This window comes from Danio rerio, chromosome 23 (assembly GCF_052040795.2).
Source record: "Danio rerio strain M-AB ecotype USA chromosome 23, GRCz13ab, whole genome shotgun sequence".
Classification (NCBI taxonomy): Eukaryota; Metazoa; Chordata; class Actinopteri; order Cypriniformes; family Danionidae; genus Danio; species Danio rerio.
In genome coordinates this window covers 39,380,001-39,399,740 of record NC_141043.1, presented here as the reverse complement: position 1 = coordinate 39,399,740, position 19,740 = coordinate 39,380,001, and the positions used below count along the sequence as shown (strand labels likewise).

At 34.1% G+C, this 19,740-nt stretch overlaps 2 protein-coding genes and 1 long non-coding RNA gene across 11 annotated transcripts in view; 1 reads left to right on the top strand and 2 right to left on the bottom strand.

Annotated features, from left to right (window-relative positions):
* The window catches only part of si:dkey-81p22.11, a 166,707-nt gene that overhangs the window by 113,179 nt on the left and 33,788 nt on the right, over positions 1 to 19,740 (top strand). For both annotated transcript variants that reach the window (NR_125800.1, NR_125799.1), the window contains 1 exon segment: positions 16,172 to 16,312. This is a non-coding gene — a long non-coding RNA (si:dkey-81p22.11).
* On the bottom strand, positions 8,178 to 13,750 carry LOC147838260 (uncharacterized). 4 transcript variants are annotated; one of them, XR_015523850.1, is made up of 7 exons: positions 13,647 to 13,750; positions 11,853 to 12,004; positions 11,635 to 11,699; positions 11,366 to 11,524; positions 11,163 to 11,258; positions 9,703 to 10,194; positions 8,178 to 8,690 (listed from the first exon to the last, which is right to left on the bottom strand). XR_015523850.1 is itself a non-coding variant. In XM_087307610.1 (6 exons), exons 4-6 carry the CDS (start codon positions 11,471 to 11,473, stop codon positions 9,922 to 9,924), a joined length of 477 nt encoding a protein of 158 aa, XP_087163736.1. In that variant the 5' UTR covers positions 11,474 to 11,524; positions 11,635 to 11,699; positions 11,853 to 12,004; positions 13,647 to 13,750; the 3' UTR covers positions 8,178 to 9,921. The 4 variants fall into 4 exon arrangements, 3 of the variants coding, with proteins under 3 accessions (XP_087163736.1, XP_087163738.1, XP_087163737.1); XM_087307610.1 differs by having other exon boundaries at positions 8,178 to 10,194; XM_087307612.1 differs by having other exon boundaries at positions 8,178 to 10,194; positions 13,651 to 13,750.
* Positions 15,093 to 19,740, bottom strand: part of hoxc3a (homeobox C3a) — a 62,370-nt gene continuing 57,722 nt past the window's right edge. For all 5 annotated transcript variants that reach the window (XM_087305055.1, NM_001134685.3, XM_087305054.1 and 2 more), the window contains 3 exon segments: positions 18,941 to 19,110; positions 18,483 to 18,750; positions 15,093 to 16,434 (listed from right to left, as the gene is read on the bottom strand). In XM_087305055.1, coding sequence (XP_087161181.1) covers positions 16,067 to 16,434; positions 18,483 to 18,750; positions 18,941 to 19,096 — 792 coding nt within the window. In that variant the 5' untranslated portion in view covers positions 19,097 to 19,110 and the 3' untranslated portion in view covers positions 15,093 to 16,066.

Genomic DNA, 19,740 nt, shown 5'->3' with positions numbered 1-19,740 from the left:
CAGGGCCCTTCTGACAATTTTTTTTTTCCTGGATGAACTTATTTGGTGTATAGCGTAATCTCATTCCTGGGATGTGAATATGATGAGCGGCTGATGAGAGTCTGCTAGTGCACTCCGTCTAGGTTAGTGTTCTGGATCAATGTTGACCCTATTGGGGGACAAAAATGGGAAAAACTGACCTTTTAGATGAAAAGAAATGGAATGAGATAAGAATGAAAAAAGAGCAATATCCAGTTAAACTAAAATTCCAGGGAGATGATGTCAATAATGAGGTTGCATAGTTGTAATGATGATTTCCTCATGGGGATATTGATGCTGATAGGCTGTTCATCCGTGTTTATGTGTGGACAAGTGTGACTTGTGTTTGTGCACTCTTTCATAAAGTTATAAAATGTATAAAAATACAACACTTTTGCTTTTTCTAATACAGTGCACAGCGAAAATGAGTACACCCACACCCCCTTTCAACGTTTTCCTTGGTTAATATAGGCAATATATGTCTGTGCAATTAAACAAAACAGTTTTATTAAACATTCAAATGTTATATTCATTCAAATAAGTCTGTGGTCACCCACCATCTTTAGTAATAGAAGGATATTACATTTAACTTCAGAGAAAAAATAAATTTTAAAGAACATAAATAAATAAAACAAAATTATATATTTTTATGCTTCTCTTAAGTTGTTTCCCACCTTAAAATTTTATTCAATATTTCCTCTAATATATTAGTTTGTTAAATTATTATTATTATTATTCTCATTATTTTTAAACCATTTTCGGCTTTGCTACTGACTAATCTAATATATTTGCTAAACAATAATACATTTGTATATATATTTGTTTGTTTGTGTGTGTGTGCGTGCGTGCGTGTGTGTGTGTGTGTGTCCTATAGAATCCTATAAAAAAATGTTCATTGAAAAGAGAGATCTGTATGGGATGTTTTCATTTATGCTGGGCACTGTACTTCCCATTTTAAGCCAGATCGACATACATAAGATCTATTGGTCACACTTTACAATAAGGTTAATTTTAATTAATGCATTTACTAACATGAACATGACTGTATTTGTTCATGTTAGTTAACGTTAATGAAAATTCAGTAGTTCATTATTAGTTCATGGTAACTCATGGTGCATTAACTAATGTTAACAAGCATGGACTTGAATGTTAAAAAATGCATTAGTAAATGTTCAATTATGATTAATAAATTCTGTACATGTGTTGTTCATGATTGTTTCACGTTAGTAAATGCATTAACTAATGAACCTTATTGTAAAGTGTTACTGATCCATTACATATTAAAACAGAAAAGCATTTTCATTATAGTAATGTGAACTTTTTACAGTAATTAACAAAAAAAAAAAAAATTTAATTGCAGTCATTTTAATTTGCTATTGGCTAGGGCTGCACAATATATTGTTTCAGCATTAATATCGAAATGTGATTGTTCGCACTAGTCACATTGCGTGTATGTGCAATGTTAAGTCTGGATTCTAATGGATCATTTTCCAAGTGTTTTTTAGGCCTGTGACTGTATGAGGATTTTAAAAGCATTCAAAATTAAGATATTGTACCATTTGTGTATGACAAATTTCATTTTCTTTTCGGCTTAGTCCCTTTATTATTCTGGGGTTGTCACCGCCAACTTATTCAGCACGTTTTATGCAGCGAATGCCCTTCCAGCCACAACCCAACACTGGGAAACACCCACACACTCTCTGGCATTCACACACATACTTTATGCCCTGTTTAAGTTTACCTCTACCACATGTCTTTGGACCGTGGGGGAAACCGGAGCACCCAGAGGAAACCCATGGCAACACGGGGTGAACATGCAAACACCACACAGAAATGACAGCTGATCCATCCGGGGCTCGAACCAGCAACCTTCTTGCTGTGAGACAATCATGCTACCCACTGCGCCACTGTGACGCCCTTATATGACAAATTAAAACAATACATTCTATTAAATTGTTTATAAAACAAAGACTATGCAGCATTTTTTTACATTTAATCTTTTTCAATTACTATATACTTGAAAACAGTTTGACGACTCTGAAAACAATTAAATTCTGTTTTTATTTTTATTTTTATCTTATTTATTGAATTTACCTATGCTTGTAAACTGTTTGTTTTATTTTATATGCACTCCTCTACAGAATCATTCCAATCAATTTTGCGAATAGTTAATGCAATATATTCATATTGCAATATATATCGCAGTATAGGAAAATATCGCAATGTTAGATTTTTCCAACATCGTGCAGCCCTATTATGGGCCCTTATATGCATTTTATCAAAATTATATGGGTTACGAATTGGCCAATTTTGACCTATTTTTACACCTGGATTACTTGCATCCTCAAATTTGCTTTTAGATAGGAAACAAATTATTAATTTAAAATTTAAGAGGTGTTTAAATTAATATAGGTTTTTCACTTTTATGATTCTTAAAATTGTTTATAGCATGTACCAAATATATATTTTCTAGATTTATTCATATTTTACACAAACTGGTGTACGATTAAGCAATTATTGATGTCAGACAGAAATTTAATATTGTTCATCGTGTTTTAATATTGTTTAGATAATGCTGCCATTTGTATTTTCTGTTTTCATTTATTTTTATTATTTGTTCATTATGTTATATATTTTATATATTTTATGTCTGTTTAATTTTTGTTATGTTTTTAGTTAAATGAAAAGAAATACATTTAATTGGCAGCAAGATTAAATTACTTTTTTATTTTACATTATTTCTTTTTTTTAAACTTTTATTTATTTATTCAGTTTACTCATTTTTAATATCAAATAACAGAACCAGTTTTACTTTTATAGTTTTTAAAGATAACCCTTGTTCAGTGAGCAATATCTTCGTAAGGAACTGATGACTTGTTCTCGTGGCTTTGTTTTTCTATTTCTCTCTCTCTCTAAATGTTGTATAGTAATGCATTAGCGATGGACATCTGTCATTGTTAGCCCATATCTTTCATGTTAAAGAGGAACTTGAATCATATCAAAGACAGCCTTGGATCAATCCATTCATGTAGTGTGGAGAGTTTGCGCTGTTCGCCCTGTGTGGTTTTAAATGACTAAAAATAGGTCTTTTATATATTGTGAGTGGCCGCTCTCTCTCATCCGCTGTGATCTTTCGCCAGAGGTCGTGTAATGTGCCTTAATGTGCTCGTAAATCATGGCTGGTCAGTTCAAGCACACAAGAATGTAAAGAATCCAGCGCAGCCTCCATCTTTCTCTCTCTTCTGCTCTCTTCAAGTCAGTCCACTAAATCTTTTCCTCCTGAACACTCAAAGAGGAATTTCTCTGCAGCTGATTTTCTGCAAATTAATTACATATTGAGCTCAGTGATGGATTTAGAAATGGAGTAGAGCTGTTGTGCTGCTCTCTTTACTGTGAACTAAAGCTCATACAGTTCTGTGTCTGAATTAGATCTTGAGCCGCCTTTAGTTTACTGGCAGATTTCTTATTTGTGGTGTTTCCTATATACACTGCTGTGCTGTGCAAATATAACAATTGTTTTATGACTATTGTTTTTCTATTTTTTTATAACATGTAATAAATTAAATGTATAATATAGTATAAAAATTCTATATTTCTTTATTTATAAGAATATAATATTTTATATTTATAAAAATATATATGTTTAAGAAAATATATATTTGTGTAATTTCATATAATTTTTGTGTTGGTAAATTGTATCTATTGATTTTAAATCATATACGGTTAGCACTGTCACCTCATAGCATGAAGGTTTCTGAGTCCTGGCTGTGCCAGGAGGCAATTCTCTGAAGTTTGCATGTTCTCTCCATATTCACGTTGGTTTTGCTCTGGTTTCCCCCACAGTTTAAAGACATGTGCTATAGGTGAATTGAATAAACTAAATTGGCCATAGTGTATAAGTTTGTTTCAGTGAGAGAATGTAAAGTATGGGTGTTTCTCATGTTGGGTTGCGACTGGAAGATCACCCGCTGCATAAAACATACAGTTTGCCAGAACTGGCGGCTCATTCTGCCGTGGTGACCCCTAATAAATCAGGGACTAAGCCTAAGGATGGTGAGTGAATGATATATGTATATACACACACACAGTGTTGTGAAAGTGTTTGCCCTTTACTGATTTCTTATTTTTTGCATGTTTGCATGTCACATCCTAATGTTTCATGTCATCATGATAACTCAAGTAAACACTTCATGAATGGTTTTCATTATTAAGGGAAGACAAAATCCAAAAGTACATAGCCCTGTGTGAGTAAATGTTTGTCCCCTGTTAAAACCTAACTTAAGTCTACACCTGAGTTTAATTTCTCCAGCCACACACAGGCCTGATTACTTCCACACCTGTTCACTGATTCAAGAAATTACTTAAGATCTGGCTTAGAAATTGAAGTTGACCAAAATATCCTCAAAAGCTGGACATCATGCCGAAATCCAAAGAAATTCAAAAACAAATGGGAAAGAAAATTGAGATCTACCAGTTGGAAAAAACTAATAAATCGATTTCTAAAGCTGGACTGCTGTGACCCTCGGTGAGAGCCATGGAACCGTAGAGAACCTTCACAGGAGTGGCCGGCTGACCAAAATTAACTTAAAATCATTCAGAAGCTCACAGAAGTCATTAAAATGCTCACAGAATACCTCACAACAAAACCAAAAGTACTGCAGGCCTCATTTGCCTCAGTTAAGGTGAGTGTTTGTGACTCCATAAGAGAGAGACTGGGCAAAAATGGTTTGCATAAAAAAAGAACATAAAGGTAAAAAGAACATAAAGGCTCATAATAGTTTTGCCAGAAATCATCATGATGATCTCAAGACTTATGGGAAAATGCTTTGTGGACTGGCGAGATGAGTTAAACTTTGTGGAAGATATGTGGCGTAAAATGTGGTGGTGGTATAATGATGATTTGTTGCTATTTTGCAGCTTCAGGACCTGGAAGACAAAATAAAATGATAAATGAAACCATCAATTTTGCTGTTTACCTAAATATTCTGAAGGATAATGTCCGGCCATTTGTTAGTGAACTCAAGCTGAAGCAAACTTGGGTTCTGTGGTAAGACAATGATACAAAGCACACCAGCAAGTCCACGTTTTTGAATGGCTGAAGAAAAACTTGAATGAAGACTTTGGAGTGGCCTAGTCAAAGTCCTGACCTGGATCCAATTGAGATGCTGTGGCATGACCTTAAAAAGGTGATTCATGCTCAAACTCTCCTATGTAGCTGAATTATTCTGGAAAGATGAGCCAACAGTCCCCCACATTAACCTAAACTCATAGCAAGTTATCAAAAATGCTTGATTGCAGTTGTTGCTGCTAAGAGTGGCATCACCAGTTATTAAGTTTATAAGCAAAAACCTTTTTTACAGAGGGCTATGTAGTTTTGTATTTTTATTATTTGTTGTTCCCTTAATAATAAAAACCCTAATTTCAAATCTACATGATATATTCACTTATTAATCATTGATAATTACATTTGTTTGATGGAAACATTAAAATGACAAACATGGAAAAATAAGAAATCAGTAAGGGGCAAACACTTTTTCACACCCTTGTTTGTATGTGTTTATATAAATACACAAACAAATTCTTAAATATATAAATGTCAAAATACAAACTCATAAATTTAACAAAATTACACAATTTATTAAAAGATTTTTTTTATATTTATTATGAATTATATAGAATTATATTAAAACAAAAATAATATACTTTTTTGGTCTGTTTTAAACTGTCTGAGTGTTTCAGAAACTGCTGATTTACTGGGATTTTTATGCACAACCATCTCTTGGGTTTACAAAGAATGGTGCGAAAAAAAAGGAAATATCCATTAAGCGGCAGTTCTGTGGGCGCAAATGCCTTATTGATGCCAGAGGTCAGGATAATGAGCTGACTCATTTTGTGCAGACTTTTTTTTTGAGCTGATAGAAAGGCAACAGTAACTCAAATAACCACTTGTTACAACCAAGGTTTGCAGAAGAGCATCTCTGAATGCACAACATGTCCAACCTTGAGGCGGATGGGCTACAGCAGCAGAAGACCACACTGGGTGCCACTGTGGTCAGCTAAGAACAGGAAACTTAGGTTACAATTTGCACAGACTCACCAAAATTGGACAATAGAAGACTGGAAAAACGTTGTTTGGTCTGATGAGTCTCGATTTCTGCTGTGACATTCGAATAGTAGGGTCAGAATTTAGCATCAACATAAAAGCATGGATCCATCCTGCTTTGTATCAACGGTTCAGGGTGGTGCTGCTGGTGGTTTAATGTTGTGGGAAATATTTTCTTTGGGCACACTTTAGGACCATTAGTACCAATTGAGCATCGTGTCAACCTCAAAGCATACCTGAATATTCTTGCTGACCATGTCCATTTTTTTATGACCACAATGTACCTATCATCTGATGGCTAATTCCAGCAAGACAAATCGCCATATCATAAAATGCGAATAATCTCAGACTGATTTCTTGAACATGACAATGAGTTCACTGTACTCAAATGGCCTTCATAGTTACTAGATTTCAATCCAATAGAGCACCTTTGGGATGTGGTGGAACGGGTGATTTGCATCATGAATGTGCAGCCGACAAATCTGCAGCGACTGCGTGATGCTATCATGTCAATATGGAGCAAAGTCTCTGAGGAATATTTCCAATACCTTGTTAAATTTGTCACAAAGGATTAGGGCAGCTCTGAAGGCGAAAGGGGGTCCAACCCGCTATTAGTAAGGTGTACCTAATATATGTACACAATAGTTTGTTTTGTAGCCAATTGAAAAAACATATTGCTTAAGGAGTCTCTCTAAAAAATTCACAGGAGAGCTAATAATTTTGACTTTATTTGTGTACATATGCAGTTATAGTCAAAATGATTAACTCTCTTTTGAATTTTTACAGTGCCCTCTTAAGCAATTTTTTAAAAATTGGCTACGGAACAAACCATCGTAATACACTTTTTTTGCCTAATTATTATAACTTGCCTAACTAACTTATTTATTCATTCATTTTCTTGTCGGCTTAGTCCCTTTATTAATCCGGGGTCGCCACAGCAGAATGAACTGCCAACTTATCCAGCAAGTTTTTACGCAGCGGATGCCCTTCCAGCCGCAACCCATCTCTGGGAAACATCCACACACACACACACACATACACTAAGGACAATTTAGCCTACTCAATTCACCTGCACCACATGTCTTTCGGAGCACCTGGAGGAAACCCACGCGAAGGCAGGGAGAACATGCAAACTCCACACAGAAATACCAACTGAGCCGAGGTTCCTAACTAACTTAGTTGAGCTTTTAAATTGCGCTTTAAGCAGAATACTATTATCTTGAAAATTATCTAGTAAAATATTATGTGCTGTCATCATGGCAAAGATAAAAGAAATTAGCTATTAAAAACTAGTAATTAAAACTATTATGTTTAGAAATGTGTTTAAAAAAAATCTTCTTTCAAACTGAAATTTAGGGAAAAATATACAGGGGGCTAATAATTCTGACTTCAGCTGTATTTAAAACATGAAACTGTGGAGAACCTTCTCAGGAATGGCTGGCCAGACAAAATCATGTCAAGAGCATCCAGGAGCTCACAGAAAACCTCACAGCAACATCCAAAGTACTGCAGGCCTCACTTTCCTCAATATATATATTTCAATATACTATCCACTTTAGGATTTTTTTTTTATTTATTAAAATACAATTATAAACGGGCACAAATAGTTTATTAGGAACATTAAATTGATATTTTCCGTCCATGTGGAGGTTTTAGATTTTATATAAACAAGCAAGCAGGCTAGCTTTTGATACAGTTTAAATACAGCAGAGTGCTCACACTGTAAAAAAAAAATTGTTGAGAAAACATAAAAAAATAAGGCAACTTGATGCAGTAAGAACTTTGAGTTGTCTCAACAACTGTTTTTTAGTTCTTCTCAGTAACAATATTTAGTTGAGCTAACATAATTTTCTTTGTTCATGCAATATTGATTATAGTATTATACTAATAAAGATATTCTTGTCACATCAACTAAAGCAACAGTTACTGCAATTGAGTCAATTAATTTTTTTCTGTTTAGTGGATGTTTTTTTTCAAATTTGCAAAATACGTAATTAGTACTAGTTAGCATATCATTCTGTTTTAATCATTCTACTTACAAATGACAAACACAAACTTACTACTTCTTCAATTTATTTCCACTGAAAGCAACAGATAAATAAGCTTTACAACAGGAAATAGCACAAACATTTGTAAATATTTTAGATGAAAAGTGCTTCAAATTACAAACTTTGCAGTATACAGACTTTTCTGCTAATTTGCAGGCACATATGCAAGCTTTAACATTTTAACTGTAACAACAGCACAGAAATTAACAATTTAAACATTGCATTTAACACAAACTAAATTTGCTTTGAATGCTTTTATGCACAAATTATAAACAAAAGGGTTGATTTGGACACCAGTTTCCATAAACATTTAAACCAAAACAAAAGTTAAGTGCTTGGGTGTCTTGACAAAATCTAAATATTAAAATGTAAACCTTTTAATTTTAAAACCTTTAACAGTAACTCTTTATAATAACAACACACTACGAATCATTAGCAAAGCATTAACAAATAGTTAATCAATTATCTGTTAAGCATTAACTCTACATTATTAGACGTTAGTAAGCACTTTATAAATACAGCTACAAATGCTGTTATAAGCTAATGATTGTATTTCAAACTTTGCTTTTTATTAATTGTTCCTTACTGAATTCAGTATTGCATTATTTACAAACCATTTGTATTTAAGTGTAGCTGGTGGTTTTTAAGATCATTCAGCATGAGTTAGTAAATTATTAATGGAACTATTCAAATTAACATTTATATATCTTATTATTCAGTCATATAGTAATGGTTACTATGTATGTTAATAAATGCTTTATTAACTCAACTTCATCCATTTTTGTGACCTAATCTAAAGTGAGACTATTTTTGCTTTATAAATCTCTTATAAATGACAATTAAAAAGCTGAGTATCAAATGAACAATAAATGTTTGCAATCTAATCTAAAAAAATAAAATTACTGTAAACTTTAAACATCGCCGAATAACAGAAATGTCAAAATACAATTAGCAATAAATACAATTGAATAAAATTGGATAAAACAATATATTAAGATATAACATTTCAGTGTTATTTAGCAAAGTGTAAACTGTACAGTAACTTCATTTTAGATAAGGTTGCAAAGATTTTTCTTTCATTTGATAGTTTCATTTGTGTATCATTAAATAAACAGAAATGAATGAAATAGTTCATGCTCTTTTTCCCTGTTCGGAATATAACTGAGCCTTTAATAGTCATTTATAAGTGATTTATAAAGCATAAATAGTCCTCACTTTAGGTCACAAAACTGGATGAAGTCGAGTTAATAAAGCGTGTATTAATATATAAATAAACTAATAGTATATGCCTGAATAATAAGATATATGAACGTTATTTGAATAGTTTATTAATAATGTACTTTCACATTCTGAATGATCTGGAAAAAACCACCACCTATTCTTAAATAACTGGTTTGTAAATAATGCAATACTTATGTAATGAAAAAAAGAATCATTAACAAAGTATGAAAATGCAATTAATTACAATTTAAGAATATAGCCAGTTGTGGCTGTATTTATAAAGTGCTTATTAATGCCTATTAGAGTTAATACTTAACAAATAATGAACTAACTATTTGCTAATGCTTAATAAATGATTCATAGTGTGTAGTTATTATGAAATGTTACCCATTTAACTGAACACAGTGCCTAAACAGTGGCTCTCATGAATCAGATTTAGTACTCAAATTGTACATTAGGTCTTTGTAACATCAGACCATTGACACAACACTGTTTACAGTATTAGTTTAACATCTTGTTTTTAAGAGTAAGCTAACGTTGCGTACATCCAGTCCCAAGCTCCATGAAAACATTCTGAATTGTGTCAAAAGTGTACCGGAGTTCTTTGGGATAGGAAAAGTTGAGTGCATGAAGAAGGCCAAAGAGGTATGCTACAGCACTTGAGGTATCTGGAATGTCTTCCAAAACAACAACCTCTTCCAGTACAACAGCAATGTTCTGGATCACTGGTGATGCTGCCCGGTAGTCATCTTCCGTAACATAGAGAATGCCAACTGATACGCCCTTTGTTCTATCTTCAGTTTCCTGTGAAAACACAATAAGAATATTTGAGCATAGAAAGTCATTATAGTACTTTATCTACAAACAAGCAAGATATTATATGTTTAGTATAGGGCTATAACAACACACACATTTAAATAATTGTAATAAAGTTATTTATTCAGTTAAAAATACATACAGTTATCTTTCAGAAATATGAACATTCTGTAAAAATAATAAACCAGCATAATACAATGACCATGCAAACTTAATTGCAGTTAAGCAAAATGACCAGTTACATCAAATAGTTATGATCATAAAAATGCTATGTAATGTGTAGTTTGTCTGTAGGAAGACATAGTGTTATAATTCAAATCGTTAAGCAAAAGTGAATGTAACAATTAAACTGACAACATGTAAATAACAAGGAGCCCAGATCTACACACGCATAAATCATCAGGATTCATATGCAACATTAATGCAGTAATTGGACTTTAAATATTTTAAGTGATTTATTTTAAAATACTGTCATAAATGAATAAATAAATAAATGCTGATATGTTGTACTCTGAATACAACAGCTGCCATTTTGGTTGACAAGAATAACGTCTCAGACTCTCGGCACAACTCTAATTTTATGTAATAACAGACAAAGCAACAGTTTCTTTTGCATCTCTTTTACATGTTCTTTCCCTTAACTGCCTGCATAAATCAGTGAGCAGGTCTAAATTGGTACTAATATAGAACCTGATATCAATCTTTTAAAAATAACAAGATACTTGTGAATCATGAAATTTACAAGACACGTTTATACGTAAATTTACTTCTTATACCTTAAGGTCAGAAGATTTGTAATTTCTGTTAATGATACCTAAATTAAACATTTTACTCAGCTAATCAAAAGTTTTCATGAAAGCTCCAAATAGATTGGCACTCAACTTTTCAGACACCAGCAATACAGAAGCAAGTTTGGACACTCATGCTTTAAACCATTTAAAGTGTTTGATACCTACTTTACATTTCTTGAAAAGGTTAGTTTGTTTCTCTCGAAGAAACAAAGGCAGGCCCTCTAAAGCAGAAGTCCTTCTGTGATTAACAATTTCTGTTGTCTGCAAAAACATAAAAAAGATACAACCAAAAAGTCACAGAATGAAAACTGAAATATCATCAACTACATAGATCAAAAACATGTAAATAATGAAAATTATTAACTTGCCCTTTCATCAAGTCTTTCCAGGAGCTCTTCCATTTCATGTCCAAACGCTCCTTTTCTGGCTCTGTATAATTTCAGAAGCTTTGGTGTGTACTTGTCAGTGGCTGCCATGGAGACTCCTAGAAGGTCTTTGTTGGTGATGCGGAAAAATTCCTCACAGATCTTTTTAAAACAAACCAACCAGATTTACAGCAATCAATTTTTAATGTAAACAGAGCATGTTGCATTCTGTAAACTTAAAGCCTAATAAGAAAGAAAAAAATTATCTTTACCTGTTCTTGAAAAAAGAGTGCAGGCTTATTCACTTATGGCTGCCATGTCTCTTCTGCATTAACTTCTTTACGTTTCAGATGATTATGTAGATGAAGAAAAAATCTTTTTTCAGTACAAATCTTATGAAATTCACATAGTCCACAATTAAAAGTTGAAAGATCTCAACTGACTCTATCAGTGTTGTGGTGTGATTTAGATAAGTGGGATCGTAAAGCACCTGCAGTTTTTAAAGCACAAACACACTCCGTGTAAAGACAGGGCCAGTTGGACATTCTATGATGATGTAGCTGATAGTGCTTCAGAAGGACATCTTCACTTGAAGTGCTGAATTTGCAGTTTTTACACTGCATGAAGTCTTGAGAAAATTATCTTGAAAACAGAAATAAGTTTTAAACATTTTTCAAGTTTATGCCCCCATATTTTAACATGAAACACGTTTGGGAGCAGACAATGATATTAATATCAATATATGATATTGATGTATACAGAGGAGTCCACAAATAATGTAATATAGTTAGTAATAATATATTATTTGAAATTAAGACTATTTTAAACCTAATATGAACTATTTATATTAATTTGACAGGATTAAATAACGTTTTAGGTAATATTTTATAAAAAAAAATATATATAAACTACATTTACATATTACTTTATCTAATATAATCTGAATATCCGTGCTTTATATATGCGTCACAAATTTATAAGTACAACTTACGGTCTCACTCGCTCTTAGTGATGGGAAGTTCAGATCATATTACTGATTTGGACCTTTGAGTCTCGTTCGTTGAGATGAATAAATCTTTTTTACAAGTCATTTCCATCAATTTGCCAAAATATTATTAAAATGATACAAGTTATTCCAAACGCATCCACAACTAGCCCAGTCATAACTTGAATGCTATAAGAAAAAGAAAATAATCGTTTGTTTACCTAGTCTTTTGTCTATGATTATGTGAGCTCAGCTCTTCTGTCAGGTCTTCAAATTTGAGGGGTTCGCCTACGTCACACAGACAGACCCATATAAGCTTAACCAAAGCACAGTCTGAACCGAAAGGAGCCATTAGTTCACCTTTCGAGTCATCTGGTTTTTGACTCGTTCGTTCATCACGTGACAGCATGTAAAGAGAGATGACTCAACGCAGAGGTCTCGAAAGATGATTTAAATTTTTTTCCGGCTCTGATTGCATTTCATTGCCTATTGTCTTTAAAGTGATGAACGAATGACTTAAACCCGTTAGAGGACTCGATAAATGAACTAATCTTTTCCTCCACCTGCACAAATGTGCGCATGCGCGAGTGAACAAATCACTCCCAGAGAGGACTCGTCGTTCTCGAGTCATACAAAAGATTCGTTCAAAATAAACGAATCGTTCAAGAACGACCCATCACTAGGCGGTGCACACACAGAGAGAAGCACGTAAAATGAGAAAAATGTGAAAACTCGCTAGAGAAATGAAAACGTTTCACCTAAAAACAAACAAAACCTCCGAATTCCCTAACGTAAATGTGTTAATACTATGGCCCCAAGTTAGCCATCTTTTATCAGTGATTAACAGTTAAGCATAAAGATGTCATTTTAGTGTTAACATGAAACATTTTAAACTTAAACGGCACAGAAAAGCAGTTTCCGTTTTTTTCCCAAGTAACTGTTAACGTTAATGTCTTAAGGAGCGGCACAAGCTTAACTGGCGTTAGGCAAACGACTGTGCCGACCTCACGGTCCTCCGCCCTCTCGAAGGTGCGGGCGTGGGCGGGATGGATGTCGCGCGGGGTCTACATGCCTCCCTGAGCGATTGACTCTGCCTAATTCCGCCACTCATGTCATGAATACACAGAAACATTTAAGAGTTTGGACTTAGCTGAAACTATAGGCCACATTAATTACCCACTGCATTTGAAACTTAAGCATATGCAATAATTCTCGTCGCTAAAAACAAACCGTCAGGTTGGGAATATAGTAAAATTCATTGCATGCATAGAATTAGTGTTAATAAGTGTTGTTACTCACCTACAGGAACAAGTTAATGTTTAGTTCTTCGAAGAGTCGAAAACATATGAGAAGTCCGATATGGCACCAAGACAAAATGGAGATGAGGAGCGAAACGAATGGTCAATATGGGGGAGGGTTGGCGCCGTTTTCAAACGTCGCGTCACGCATGCGCAATTTATTTAAATATCAACATACCTGTTCAACACAAAAATGTATGTCCAGAAAACTGTGGTAAACATGTAGACATAACATTTTAGCGAATATTATTGACATAACATATATTTTTATGTAGATCAGTAGTTATTCACAATTCTTAGTATATATGACAGAAAAAGTACAGTGTGCTGAACAAATTGAGATTTTATTTTTTACAGTGCAGCTTTCCGTTTAGTTGCACTAAAGGGGCCACCGGGAGGCCAACTCCTACTTTGCATATGGAGCACTGCTGCATGGTGATGAATGTTGAGTTCAGCAGTGCAGCACAGACACTGCTCCATCCTCTCGCGGCCACTCGTATAAAGATATGTTCGCGCGCTTATCTGCAAATTACACTATCAGATTATTTATTTAGCTCTGTGGTTTAGCCTCAACGATTCATTACAGGATCGTTTTTTCCTTAATCAGAATGAATGGAATAAAGGCCTATTTTCCATCCTCTTGATTACATGTGCCGCATTGTAATCTATAAACGGAAACAAGGTTGAGAATATAGTTAAACCTATGATTAATCGCGCAATGCTGCCAAGAGTATTGAAATTAGTTAAGCCAGTGGTTTCTAACCCTCTAGGAATGGAGTTGAGAAGCACTTAAGGCTACTAAGTTAGGCTACTAATTATATCATGTCTAGATTGATTTACGCAAGAATGACTGAATGAAATTGCTCAATTAGTTCAAATTTCAGCCGAAGTTAATATTTTTGAAAAGGTAGATTTTGCTGTTCCATGCTTAGCTTATAAAATGACACACGGCGACGTCCTAATTAAACATAATTAATCAAAATGAGTTATTGCCTGCCTTGCCAGGGGCGGTGCCCACAAGCCTTGGCGTCTTCACCGGTAATGTTACTTTACAGTCCAAATTTGCTAGGATGCAATAATAGACTGTTTTTAGCGGGGGGAAATGCAGATCTTGTTTCTCTAGATGTATTTCAGCTCCCGTATTGGAGAGAAGTGTGTTGGAAGAGAAGCGCACAGCCTGTCATTTGGCCCAGCGGGTTGAGCACTTGTGAAGCTGAGAGAGAGAGAGAGAGAGAGAGAGAGAGCCTTGTCTAAATGATTAATGTTCCGAGGTTGGTAGGCGGAGGCGGAGGAAGGCATATATGTAAGGTTATGTTTTAAGAATGCAAAGTACAGTATTGCCTAATTCAAAAAGTATCAAGTAAGATTCACAGAAGCACCTTTAAGCTAAATTTAGACTCACCATTACCTGTTTTAACTAAACAAAACAACATTATTGTCAGTTACATGAATTACAATGATTATTTATTGACTATCCAGAGGGAATAAATCAGTTTAAAAAACAACCACTTATTATTTTCAAAATGCATGTTTTTTTGTCAAATATGGACAGGTTATAATTGAAATGGTATAAATTACAAATATGCACATATTTTACATTGCAGCTGCCATGTTGACACTTTTGTGTACATGAATGGGTAAAGTAATTACACTATAAATGCATTGATATAGCATTGTGAAAATCCTGCTTTGCTCTTTCATTCATTTTGTCAGTAGATATGCTGTAAATTCAGACTTAAACGCACCTACTTTCAGTGTAAAGCAGAAAAAAAGTCATTCAAATTCATTGTTAATAGTAGAGCAGGTCAATAGGCTTTAACATGGAACAATTGTGACCATCATAATGAACAACGCTGCAAGTTGTACATTTTAGCTCATGCCTTGGGAAAAGTAGCATATCATTTTGAGAGTAATAAAAAATATGTTGTGCACTTAAAAAGTTGAGAGGATGTTAATGACCATTCAAAGTCTTGAATGCCCTTTTAAAATTGTATTTTCTGTGCCCAAGAGATAAACTTGCACAAGTAGGGTTGCAATAAATCTTGGTGCTTTGCAAAGATATTACTACAGCAGTTTATGCACAATAGAGACTAACTCTGAAATGTACTAGCTGATATCATGTAATCTGGTTCAGAGCGAGCTTGCCTATTGAACTCTTCCAAGTTAACTTTGCACATAAATCATCATCCAGAGGCAATTAATCATCAATGTTTTTAAATATAAATCATGTCAGAGAGAGTTACAAATGGAGAAATAGCTGAACAGTGACAGATCATGTACATGTTTTGTAGAAATTTCATTCATTCACACATTCATTCATTCATTCATTCATTCATTTTCAGTCTTTATGGTTGATGCAGATTACTATCATTATATAAGTTCTAAAAGCAAAAGTCACCAGTTTTCAGTTTTTCTGTAATTTCACCAGTTCATTGATGGTGTTTCATAGTTATTCTGGAATTTCAATGGCACTGGAGAATCTGTTGTGCTTCTGCTAATTATTAATGGCTGGTTTTCTGTTCCCAGGTAGGTGTAAGAGGACTTTGCCGTTGACTTTTCCTTGTGGTCCTTCTTATACTTCATGCGACGGTTTTGGAACCAGATTTTAATCTGCCGGTCGGTGAGCTTCAGCAGCTCAGCCATTTCAAGTCTCCGGTTGCGGCACAGGTAAGCGCTGAAGTGAAACTCCTTCTCTAACTCCAGCAGCTGAGAGGAGGTGAACGCCACACGAGCCCGTTTACTGCTGCTATTCCGTACAACTGCTTCACCATTGCTGTATTTAGAATCACCTAGAAAATATGCAGATATACAGAAGTGTTTAGGCATACCAGATCTGTCAAACAGAGACTGCTGCACAGTTTTAGACAGTGAACAGAACTCTCATCCCAGTTTATTTATTTACTGTGTTGCATAACATAATACCAGAGCAAATCTCTGTGATGCTTAAACTGTGCTGATGAAAATGAAGCATGACATCCTTGAATATGCTCAGCTGCATATTTAAACCCCCAGTGATAAATCAGTGTACTGAGAATCCAACACACTGTCTGTGGGCAGACCACTGTTGGTAGACTAATCACTAAGTTAATTATCCATTTCACGTGATTTCTACTGTGGTTAGATTCCTAATGATTTGTGTGTGGATTTTTTTTATCTATTGTCCTTCTTAGCAATATCCTAAAAATGAACACTACACTTACACTCAAATTTTAGGAATTTCTTTCTTCTATTAGCCACAAAACAAGATATTAATCCATTGACATCCATAGTAGAAAAAAAAATAACATACTATACCGTTTGGGTGAACAAACCCCTTTTGTCTAAAAAATAGGTTCCAGTCATTGCTTGTTCCACAAAGAGCTTTTAACACTAATATAACCTTTCCATTTCACAAAAGATTACTTATAGTGAAAATAGATTTGTCTAGTTATTAAATGCTTTTCACACTTTAAAAACAAAGGTTTCTTAAGTATTGAATAATTTAAAGAGTTTTTGGGAAACTAAAAATGCCCTTCACCACATTATCTTCACAGTATCATCATAATACTCTCTTAAAAATAAAGGTTCTTTCTTTACAATATATTGTTTGGGCATCGATATTGCAATATGTGTATCTGCAATAGTCAAACCGCAGGATTAGATTATTCATGAAAGATTAAAATATTATCATTTTCACCATGTTGTTTTACACTTGGGGTTCAGTTTCTGTACTTTAATACTGTTAGACTACCCAGAAAACCATATAGCACTGTTTATGTATTTACTTTTAATTTTAATTTATGCAAAAAAAGACTCCCAGTTGATCCAAGTTAAAGAAGTCTTTCCAAGCAGAGCTGTTCAATCCTCTGGTGAATTTTTATTCACTTATCGCAATATATATTGTGGCCAAACTAAATATCGTAATGTCAGGTTTTTCCAATATCATGCAGCCCTTGTTATTTAAATATAAACCTTTTGAAACCTTAAAGAGCCTCATTCTTCAGTATGTTGTAGAGAAGCTATTCTATTGTGAATGTAGGAATCTGACTTTGGGCTTAAACAAGTGAAACAGTTTTGTCTGTGTGACCCAGAAAAAGCATAGCCTCAGACAATATACAATTTTCACTGAAGATGTGTTTTTTTATTATTCTGCTGCTTAGTAAAAGTTTAAATTTAATCAAATTCACAGAACAACTGGCTGTGTCTAGAAATTATTACTTTGCCTAGAAGTTCCCTTCTTTCCCTCCTTTTTATGCAGCATATACAGTAGCTACATTTTTATCTTGAGAACATATTTTTACTTGGTGAATCATTATTATAAGAACTGTTAGACACCACAATCCATATACTAAAATATGTATGACAAAATGTTTTTTTTTCAGAGCTCTAAGTATGTATACATGCCACCATCTTTTGTTTTACAAATGCATTCACATTAGACCTCTTAGTTTTTGTGATTTTAATTTCCTGATAATAAGAATATTTTAATCGCCATAACTGATCACAACGAAACTTCAATTTTAACTGCATTTAGTGTTATAATTCTTCAATGTATTTACTGTAAAACACATATTTTAGTGGTCAGGATTGAAATGTTTCCTGTAAGTGCATGTTTAATTTTGTGTTTTAGAATTTTTTTTTTTTTAATTGATCAATAACAACAAGTTCTCAATGGTGTTAGTCATTGACATCAATGTTTAAGCACAAATCAAGTTGACATCGAGCCAAATCCGACACTGCTGTTATTCATTATCGACTAAAATATGACTGACTGACTGATTAAATTTAGTGGGTATTTCTAAGCAATACAGTCATGAAATCAATATGCATAATTTACTTCAAAGTCGTGTTCTCTCACCTGATTCCATGGCGTTAATGGAGCTGAAGTGCGTGGGTGCATGTGTCTCTCTCATCCAAGGGTACTTCATGGTTGATAAGCAGGAAGTTGACAGCTCACATGCCTTTTCTCTTTCCAATGCATTCGCAGGGTCCAAAGAGTGGTTGCCATCATCAGAGAATGAATAGGGATGTTGGACATTCGAGAGGTTTTGAAAGTTCCACACGTTGCCTTTATCATTTTCTGATGAACTTTCTTCAGCATGTCGTTTCCACGTAGAACTGTTCTCCTGCAGAGCACAGGGGGAGAAATGTTGCCCCATATAACAAACATAAGATTTATTGCAACATATTTTGTTTAAGTATTCACTGTTAAAATTATATTCGTGAAACGAGTTATTGTTCATTTCTAATCGTCCTAATCACCCGAAATATATAATTGTTCATTCGAGGTGTAGGAAAGCCAAAAAATACACTTACTCGCGTCTTTAATTGTTTGCCAACAAGAGTAAACAATGTAGTCACGTGGTGGCCTCCTCCAATAGCCTTGCGCACTCGGTGTTTGAGTTGTAAACTGCATGTAAGCAGCCAAACGGTGATTCCGTTTTCATCCGCATTCTTCGACTGTTTTGCCATTTCGAGTGATTTTCCTGTGGACAGACGAAAAACCATGAGCAGGGCGCATACATTACCCTGTCATCGTGCTGACACGAGTTCAGAGAGCGTGAGGTGGGAGGGAGAGAGAGAGAGACCCATTTTGGACAGAGAAAAGACATGTCTGGGATCGCGTCGTCTTAGTTTTTGCTTCAATGGATTGAAGAATACTGACTTAATTTCCGTGATAATGTTTTATAAAACAATGTTTAAATCTTTGACTGACTTTTCAGTCCTCTTGTGGTAGGTATTTAAAAATGATCGACTTGTTTAGCTTTATGGTTAAATAACTATTCATTTCACACTTTGCTGATCTAACAACAGTTCCTTACGCTTGCCAATGTTCTTCAGTTGCGTATTTTAACCGGTTTTAATCTTACGTAAATAGTGATGTACATTTTAGCGATGTTTTATTGCGAATAAAATACTTTAGTAATAATAGCATATTGGCTACATTGTCTATCTCTATCATCGTGCTTTGTAAAAATGTGTTTCTTTAATGTTAAGGAAATTGCAACACAAGTAAAAGGATCTAATATTATTAATGACGTATTTATATTTCCGACGCGATTTGAGATTTCTGTTCATTTTTACCTGGTAAAAAAAGACATCTAGATGATGTGTGA